This window comes from Polypterus senegalus, chromosome 15 (assembly GCF_016835505.1).
Source record: "Polypterus senegalus isolate Bchr_013 chromosome 15, ASM1683550v1, whole genome shotgun sequence".
Lineage (NCBI taxonomy): Eukaryota > Metazoa > Chordata > Cladistia > Polypteriformes > Polypteridae > Polypterus > Polypterus senegalus.
This window is the reverse complement of record NC_053168.1, coordinates 90,932,698-90,942,842: the sequence shown is the minus strand read 5'-3', so window position 1 is coordinate 90,942,842 and position 10,145 is coordinate 90,932,698. Positions and strand designations below refer to the sequence as shown.

The following is a 10,145-nucleotide window of genomic DNA, read 5'->3' as shown; positions in this document are numbered from 1 at the left end:
CACAATATTGACACAAATACAGTGGAGCTTGTAAAAATATTTCATAGTGTAAAGGTAATTCAAATAAAGCCTACTGTAATGTTCTGTGATTGTTACATACTGTCCACACATAGCTCTTGCACCCCAGTTTGTAAAGCCTGAAGTACAAAAGGCTGGACAAGTTTAAAAGATGTTTTTTGATAACTTTTGAAATTAGCAAAGGTTCTACAATGGCAGACATGGACTGTTATTTTGGCACCAGTTAATAAACACAAATAAATTGCATCAATTAAGATCAAAGGGCATAGAGAGGTCATAGTTTCATGCAAGTTTTCACTAGCTAGAAAATAAGCTCACATATTCTGAAAGGCATCACAATTATTAATAAGAAAATAAGTGTTATAGCATATTGGAAAAAAGCAGAGACCCACAAAAAAATCTCTTCAAAATAAACCATTTTAGTATGAACAGTTTTCTAAAGTTGATCTCTATTGAATTCCTCAATTAAGCCACTAATTTTCTTCAAATAGTTCATCAATAAAGCTCTGGTCACCACCAGTGACTAATGGGTTTCATGTAAATATCAGGCCAATATCATAAACACCTAAAAAAGTAACAAGTACACCTGAGAATTTGACATTAATAAAACAAAATATTTACGGAGTTGACTCATTTAGTTCATAAAGACTGATAATAATGACTGCAGTTATTGGGGAAGATATACAAACACAAAACATCACAACCATAAAAAAAAAACAAACAAAAAACACACTAATAAATAACATCTCTCAGGATACTGCCAACTTTCTCTGCTAACAGAATATAGAAAATGCAAAATGTTTAAAATATTACTCTGATTAAACCTTTTTACTAATTAATAAAATACTGTATTTTAACAAATAAATTAGAAAACTGACCTTTAGATAAAGCTTGCATATTTCAAACAGCCGTTGGCTGAATATTGAAAAGTTTGAGTGTTCTCCAGTAATACCATGATGCTTTAATGTTTTTGCTACAACCTCTTCAAGCATCTAAGAAAGAATAAAAACATTATTAATACGAATACACTAATCTTATTATTTTCAATAATAAACACTGTCACACATGTGCGATTAGGAGGCAGTCAGAGAGCCTAAAGGTGAGTGAAACATCGCAAGATAAGGTTTTGTCACGTGGTGCTTACCTGAACTCTTTTTGCCAACAGAAACCAAGACAGTAAATAATAAATCAACTTTCGGGTTTTCAAGATGGCCACGATGACGTCACTTCCGGCCATCCCTGATGACATCACTTCCGGCCAACCCTGATGACGCCCCTTCCTGTTAAAGCTTTCAGACTGCCAACCACTTCCTGTCACATGTTTTGTCATTTAGATATAAACGCCATTTTGTCTGAATCATTCATTCACTGTATTTCAAGACTTTGAATCATTTTTGCTTATTGTCTCGCCGACAATATACGGGGACAGTCCCCAAACCTTTATTTTTGTCTGAAGAACTTTATTTAAATCACAACACGTTATCATTATGTTAAGACTTTTAACATATATAAGACATATTCAGACTGCATACTCTAAAGTCTGTGCAAGCTCTAAGAACTTATACTTTTTTTTACCTTTAAAAAGTGGTCACAGAGATTTTCTGCATTCCTGTATGAAATGTGAGCACATACAAAACCGAATATACATTTCAGACCTTTTTCCCCCAAAGTGTACATAGAAGAAAAACTGTTTTACAAATTTATTTTTCGTAAATTGAATTGATTTCTATAAACTGCTCCTCATGACATTATTACCTGTGTTTCCTATCAATTGTTTTGTAGTTCCATTGTTTTCTGTAATTCTGCAGATCACACTGTTTTACCAGTTTACCACAAGTGAATCATCTTGCAGCAATATATAAAACTGAGATGTGCAAGTATATGATGTAGAATTTTAACTTAAAGATACAACATATCTAAGGTTTTTGCAATGCAGAATTTGTATATTTTAAGTATTGCTGGCCAAGGTAAAGTTCACACCTGACGCTATGGTGGAACATTGACATAAGAGACAGGTAAGCATATTGCTGCTAAAAGTGATTTGTTGAAGCTACTGAATGTGGTGTACTTTTCTTCCAAGGTGTCTTCAAACAAAGTTAAATCTGTTGTGTGGAAATTAACTTAATTTTCACAATACTGTATATAAGGGATAACTTGAGTTGCTTATTTCATTTTCTATAGTAAATGTTGACTGACATATAGACTATGTTAATAATGAATTATATATATATATATATATATATATATATATATATATATATATATATATATATATATATATATATATATAGAGAGAGAGAGAGAGAGAGAGAGAGAGAGAGAGAGAGAGAGAGAGAGAGAGAGAGAGAGAGAGAGAGAGAGAGAGAGAGAGAGAGAGAGAGAGAGAGAGAGAGAGAGAGAGAGAGAGAGAGAGATAGATCTTTTTGTCCAGTTGGGGAAATCTGGCTTTTTACAGAAGCCCAATAAATAAATATTCTAATCTATTATGACAAACAACAAACCACTTCTCAATACACACCAGAATGAATAAAAAAGAAAACTAAAAAGAAAGAAAACCTCTGCCTTGGCTAAAGATAAAAACAGCAATTACCTTCACAATGAGGCATTAAATAAATCAAAAGTGTTGCAGAAGTAATGGAGCTCCAGTAGTTTTCCTTTACATACCTCTGCTGAATAATTTATTGTCTGAAAGTACTCAATGATAGTGTGTCAAACAGATGATGTGCAGTATTGTTTATAATGGCACTGACTTTTGTCTCTCCTCGGCCCTTTTTATAGTTTCACTGTGTTACAAGATCAGTCTGTGATGTGGGCCCCCCCCGCCCCCCCAAGTACAAACCGGATTCCAAAACAGTTGGGACACTATACAAATTGTGAATAAAAACTGAATGCAATGATGTGGAGGTGCCAACTTCTAATATTTTATTCAGAATAGAACATAAATCACGGAACAAAAGTTTAAACTGAGAAAATGTATCATTTTAAGGGAAAAATATGTTGATTCAGAATTTCATGGTGTCAACAAATCCCAAAAAAGTTGGGACAAGGCCATTTTCACCACTGTGAGGCATCTCCCCTTCTTCTTACAACACTCAACAGACATCTGGGGACAGAGGAGACCAGTTTCTCAAATTTAGAAATACGAATGCTCTCCCATTCTTGTCTAATACAGGCCTCTAACTGTTCAATCGTCTTGGGCCTTCTTTGTCGCACCTTCCTCTTTATGATGCGCCAAATGTTCTCTATAGGTGAAAGATCTGGACTGCAGACTGGCCATTTCAGTACCCGGATCCTTCTCCTACGCAGCCATGATGTTGTGATTGATGCAGAATGTGGTCTGGCATTATCTTGTTGAAAAATGCAGGGTCTTCCCTGAAAGAGATGACGTCTGGATGGGAGCATATGTTGTTCTAGAACCTGAATATATTTTCTGCATTGATGGTGCCTTTCCAGACATGCAAGCTGCCCATGCCACACGCACTCATGCAACCCCATACCATCAGAGATGCAGGCTTCTGAACTGAGTGTTGATAACAACTTGGGTTGTCCTTGTCCTCTTTGGTCCGGATGACATGGCGTCCCAGATTTCCAAAAAGAACTTTGAATCGTGACTCGTCTGACCACAGAACAGTCTTCCATTTTGCCACACTCCGTTTTAAATGATCCCTGGCCCAGTGACAACGCCTGAGCTTGTGGATCTTGCTTAGAAATGGCTTCTTCTTTGCAGTGTAGAGTTTCAGCTGGCAGCGGCGGATGGCACGGTGGATTGTGTTCACTGACAATGGTTTCTGGAAGTATTCCTGAGCCCATTCTGTGATTTCCTTTACAGTAGCATTCCTGTTTGTGGTGCAGTGTCGTTTAAGGGCCCGGAGATCACGGGCATCCAGTATGGTTTTACGGCCTTGACCCTTACGCACAGAGATTGTTCCAGATTCTCTGAATCTTCGGATGATGTTATGCACAGTTGATGATGATAGATACAAAGTCTTTGCAATTTTTCGCTGGGTAACTGTTATACTAAGGTTGTTATAATATTAAGAATTGTGTCCCTGTATCTGTTTTAGATCTCTTTAAATGTATTTTTCATTCTTTTTCTGTGTAACATGCCATGAAGAGCTGAGCCAGCTTTAGCACAGAGTGTCAGCTTTCAGAATTGCTGGGCTAGGCAAAGCATAAAGACAGACAAGAACAGCTGTTGTCAGCCCTAAAAGGCCTAAGTGTTATATGATCTAACTGTCTGATGCTTAGCTTAAGTTTGTCTACCTTGTTTGGCATTGTACTGGGGGATTTGGTCGTGTGGACACAATATAAAAGAACGCTGGAACCTTGCCAAGCTTTGAAGACCTGCGGGAGTGGAAGAAATAGACTCCAACACCACCTCCGTTGTGACAGAAAAAAGCAATTTCTACACGACCGAATCTCCGCGGTTCACAGATGAAATTTGACTGGTCTTCCCTGTCATTTATAGCAACATAAGCCGCATTAAACAAGCTAAGAATATTCTGTCTTTTCTGTGACTTTGTCGCCGCCTATCGCCGAAAAGAGGGATATCGGCGTTATAATTTATACTTATTTAAATAAAGGTTTATTAAAACGCCGCAATATAAAAGAACATATTTCCACGGAGCTAACACTCCCATCGGAAACAGTAACACCTTTCTGCGCAACATTGTGGGAATTGGTGATCCTCTACCCATCTTGTCTTCTGAGAGACACTGCCACTCTGAGAAGCTCTTTTTATACCCAATCATGTTGCCAATTGACCTAATTACTGTTTATTGGTCTTCCAGCTCTTCATTATGCTCAAATTTACTTTTTCCAGCCTCTTCTTGCTACTTGTCCCAACTTTTTTGGGATTTGTTGACACCGTGAAATTTTGAATCAACATATTTTTCCTTTAAAATGATACATTTACTCGGATTAAACGTTTGATCTGTCATCTACGTTCTATTACAAGTAAAATATTGACATTTGCCATCTCCACATCATTGCATTCAGTTTTTATTCACAATTTGTTTAGTGTCCAAACTTTTTTGGAATCCGGTTTGTACATGTAGCAGTGTACCCACTCCACATCCACTCCCTGAATACTGACCAGGCATAGATCACACATAGATGCTCTATGGTGTGGTGCATGTCAATAACCAGTTTCTTTGTTTCTCTTTTGTTAAGATGCAGACAATTATACAAGTATTTCTATACCAATTAAGTTCTCCATCTGACTCCTACATTCTGTTTTATCTGTCTTATCAGCCTTAACAGTAAATCTCACTAGTACAGAATCATTTGATAATTTCTGCAAGTGACCTGGTGTTATATTTATAGTCCAAGGTGAACAGACTGAAGAGAAATTGTTGCTTTTCTTGTGATTAGCAGATAATGTTCTCCATGAAAAAAAACAAACAAAACATGCAGGATAGAAATGCATCCAATATTTATATACTACTGTGTAAATGAAACAACTTTTTCTATGGATGACACAGAATTAGCAAACATTACACAACTGCTTTTAAAAATGTCATGCCACCATATTATACTCCTAGAAGGAGGCAATAATTACACTATATTTGTTTAGTATAATAAAAGTGTACATTCAATTGTACTAATTTATATTAGTAATAGCTTAGCATGTTCCAGTTAATATTCTTTAAAAAAAAAAGTCAGTGGTGTAATTGTTCAAATTAATTTGCCATAATACTATCAGCAACAAGAATTCAAAATAACAATAATGTCAATGAAAGTTTTATCTGTGAACTTACAGTAGATGACAAAGGAGTTCACTCCTTGATCTAGAGGTTTAGGGAGAAAGGAGTTAGGTTATTTCTTTCCCTCTACTTCCATGGCTTTCTTTTCTCCGCTTGTTTAGAGAGGCCTCCATTCTTAATGTATGATTTACTATTACACCTCTAACTATACTGAATTAAAATTTTTTACTGAAACTTTTTTTTTTTACCTTCGTATGTTTTTGAGACCGAGATTCTTTTTTTGGATTTTCCTTTTTTGACTCCTGAGCCTTTTCAAGGCTATCATGTTCTTGCTTTGCAGTGGACTTCAAAGATGCAATATGTTGCTGCTTATGGAAATTGGATGTTATGGATCTGGTTTTTTGATACTGTGGTGCAGAAACTAGGTGACTCAGACCACTGCTGTTGCTACTAGATTGGGAAATGAGAGAATCTGTGCTGGCTGACTTTGCAAATCTGAAAAGAAAGAAAAGTGCTTAATAACAAACTGAGAAACAAAAAGACACATATAAGAACAAAACAAGACAATTAAGGGATATTCCTTTAAAATCTAAAAAAATCAGAAGATAATGTTAGGTTGATTAACCAATTTTAAAGTAAGAACAGATCTTCACTCTACTGTGCCCTTTTTCATTTTCATCTGTATAATCTCACCTGCTTGCATAAACTGAAAAGTTTTAGTTCCTTCAATAATTCTTCAGAGCTCATCATCCACAGTCCTGAAACAAGTCAGGTTTTGTCTTTACCAGACATTATTATTATCTTTAGTTACTTAACTTTATTTACTGTACATGTGTTATATGGGTGCAAAAAATGCACTTAATATTCCAGAGGCATTCCAATTGCATTGAAGTTAAGTTAAGACTTGATTTAAGCTTTACCTATGTTAGTTTCAATTTGCAGCACCAATTTTAAAATTCATTGTAATATTTTGCAATTTATATTTAAAACAGAACTATAATTTATATTCATTTTTTTTGCCACCTATGCACTCAAGTCTAAATTCTGCCCACTCCAGTTGAACTGGACTATGTGCTTCATCTGGACTATACCTGTATACATCTGTAGAAAAACTAATACAATTTGTCATATTAATAGGAATTTTAGTAATCTATTTTTTTCTCTTGGTTTTGTGGTGTGAAAGGGACAAGTTCGTTGAGAAGATGTCATTAATATTTTATGTTTCATAATACTGTTTATATGTTGATCAGTTTTTGTCTTCCTTGCTAAAATGACTTTTATTCTTTTTAAGGGGTGCCAATAATCTGGGACAAAATATGGTGGATATGTTGGCATGTTCTGGTCATTTTTCGTGGGTAGGATTTGTTACAACCTTAATGTAGTGATTTCATTTTAGGTAATAAAACTTCAAACACCCAATTTTCTTCCAGGTCAGTTTAGAATTTATTTTAAGCAAACTGATATTAAGAGTATAATTAAAAAGTGATTCATGTTTAAGCAGGAAGTCCTAATAAAGAAGACACATTGGGGGAAGCTGGAGGGTTACTGGACACAAACTCAAATAATTTGGAGGATCAAAAATGAAAAGGAAGAGCTTATGGATTTTGCAAAATTGAAATTTATAGGGTCCTTTAGGTCAGTACTAATAAGGAGAGCAATAATTAAAAAGTAAACTTGTCTCCTTTAAGAAATAAAGATTAATAAACAATAATTGCACTTTTAAATCCATATTCTGTACCTAACACACAGTGCAAATCAGACTATATGGAGGAAAACTACAATAACAGGGCAGTGCCAAGTGAGAAACATACACGGGCCTTACATACTTTCATTAGTAAATTTCCAGCAGAATGGAAGGTTATCATGGCATACAAAAGGTACACACTGATCAGAACTGTTAGAATTGATGTATAAAGCCAGTGTTTGGTGCATATGACTTGGAAAAAAATCCCAAGATAAGAGTCAGATGGACTCCATTATGGATGTACTCTAAGGAGTACACTATGGTGTACATTATTTGGCCCCTCCGGTGTTCCTGTATATTTTTAGCTGTAGTTTGTCAGCTCCACCCTTTTAAACTCTGAGTAGAAATAAAACCAGCAGAAAACCAGGATTGCAATTAGTTATCTCCTTAATCCGCAAAAAAACAAAACAAAAACAAGTGTCTCTTGGTTCCTGGTTTTCTTTATTTCTTTTTGAAATTCTTAAAATTGTATATTTTATAAATATGTTGTTCATTTGTCACTGAAAGCTACCAAGTAGGAAAAGTCTTGTTGCACCATAAAAACTAGATTAAGCAAATTTAATAAATGTATAGCATCATGGAATATTGTGATGAAACACTAAAAAGCCACACGTTGCTGTTTAAGTTCTTACTCCTTTAGGTTTCCTCCAAGACAGTAGATAGATTCTAGCCAGTAGATAATTGGCAAAAGTACAAAGCATGCAACTGCACTAAGGAAGATGTTTATAGAATTAATATTTATCAATAACTACAGGATTCTTTTAGGTAATATTTTGACATTGACACATACTATAAAAAAACAATGTCTTATTATATATTTATGCTTCTGAGTAATAAATACATTTGAACGGTAATTCAGTTGCAGTGAAATTTAATTTTTTTTTTTGCAGTTGCAGAGATACAAGGTTGGCACACTGTACATTCTGGCAGGATGTTACATTCATCATAACGTCAAAAATTAGCAATAGCTACAGTCAAGCAGACTACCACTTCTTCGGTCTCCTTGTCTTCCTTCCTTTCCTAAATACTTAGTACTCTTTGTTTTTACAGCCATTCTGAAGGTTATGCCCTAAAACCTGACAACTACAGCTAAAAGAATGTTTATTTTTTGTTTACTTTGGAATTCAGAGCTTCTCCTTTACCTTATGTGCAAGTCATACTTGATAAGGCACAAGTGCACAAGGCACAGTATTTCCTTTAAGAGCAGAGGATCATCATGCAATTGATTATACTGACCTGCTAAATCTGAAGAACAGCAAGATTAATAGACTTGCTTATGATCACACAGAGTGTCAGAGATGAAGGCTGAATCAGCCATTTTGTTGTAAGAAACTCAGACCTTAGCCACTAAACCACACTGCCCGACATGCTTACTTAATGATTGCAAGAGCTTAGTATAAAATAAAAGCTAGGCAAAATACATTAAATTAAATAAGCAAGTCAACCTAAAATTGTCTGCTTTCATAAAGGGATGTGGAGAGAACTAGAAAATGGGTCAGTAAGGAACCTGACCTCAGTTAGGAGGCTAATTACTACTGTCATTTTAATAATAGTTACATGGTATCATTAATCAATCTTCAATCATTATTTAGTAAAGCACATGTTACATTGAAAACAAGAAACACATTTTTTTAGTTGAAATTGTAAGTTACATATTATGAAAATATTTAAAATTAGAGTAATGTAAACAACAATAATGAATCTTTTATTATGCCTCTTACTAACAATCTACAGTACATCATCAAGTTTAAATAATTTATTGCAAACTTGAAGAGACACAGAGAGAGTGGCATGTTCCAGTCAGCAATGATAGGAGCTCACCTATCTCTGGGAGACAGAGAGGCGGGCAGCATAAAAAAGCAAAAACACATACTGTATAAATGCCTTAATGAGGTAATGCATGACGAGTATATAAGTAGATGCTTCAGAATTTTTGCATTCTGGTTGGTTGTATCACAATGTAGGGATATAAACATTAAGTGCTGCCACCATGAACTCACATGATAGAATTGCACCCATGCTGATAGAAACCAAAGCTCAGTTGCTTTATATGCAATAGCATCCTAAATGTACAACACTGATATTGTTAAACATTATTCTTTTGCAATAAAGTTGCACAATCATAGTACTAATGTACATTTTCTTTTAGATTGAACTATTAGATTAAAGTCTAAAAAAATTCTTAATTTTGTTTCCTGCATTGCTTGTTGAATAGATGCAGTTTCCACTTTTTTACGTTTTTTACAAGCATAACTAAACATGTAGCAGTTCTTATAAGATGATTAAAAATGTCAAACAAAGTGTAACTAGAACGGATTTAAAATATTCATGTATTTTTAACTATATAAAATCTTACCTCTTTCGCATCTGAATACCTTCAGTTCCTTCAGAAGTGCACTTTTGTTTAGACATTTCTGTCTTGTGTTCTGACTGAAATATTTCTCCATCAGGGACACTTCCTGGCTCAGAAAGAACTGCTGGTGATGGCACTGGGCTCAGAGCAAATGCTGCAACACAAGACTCTTTTGAGCAAGTAGTGTGAGTCTCAAATTTAATAAGACGTGATTGTAATTTTGCAAAAGCTTTATCTCGTTCCAAAGCTCTTTGTTCATCCAAACAAAACCTGTTAAACACATGAATAAAAAAACATGAAAATATTTAAAACATAACTGCAAAAC

The 10,145-nt window shown here is 34.9% G+C and overlaps 1 protein-coding gene across 1 annotated transcript in view; it reads right to left on the bottom strand.

Moving 5' to 3' along the window:
• Positions 1 to 767: 767 nt before the first annotated feature.
• Positions 768 to 10,145, bottom strand: part of LOC120515507 (MDM2 binding protein) — a 135,108-nt gene continuing 125,730 nt past the window's right edge. Inside the window, exons 18-21 of the mRNA XM_039736568.1 lie at positions 9,824 to 10,090; positions 5,972 to 6,218; positions 897 to 1,010; positions 768 to 791 (exon numbers count right to left, since the gene is read on the bottom strand). Of these exons, the coding sequence (XP_039592502.1) occupies positions 768 to 791; positions 897 to 1,010; positions 5,972 to 6,218; positions 9,824 to 10,090 (652 nt within the window). The remainder of the gene's footprint in view (positions 792 to 896; positions 1,011 to 5,971; positions 6,219 to 9,823; positions 10,091 to 10,145) is intronic.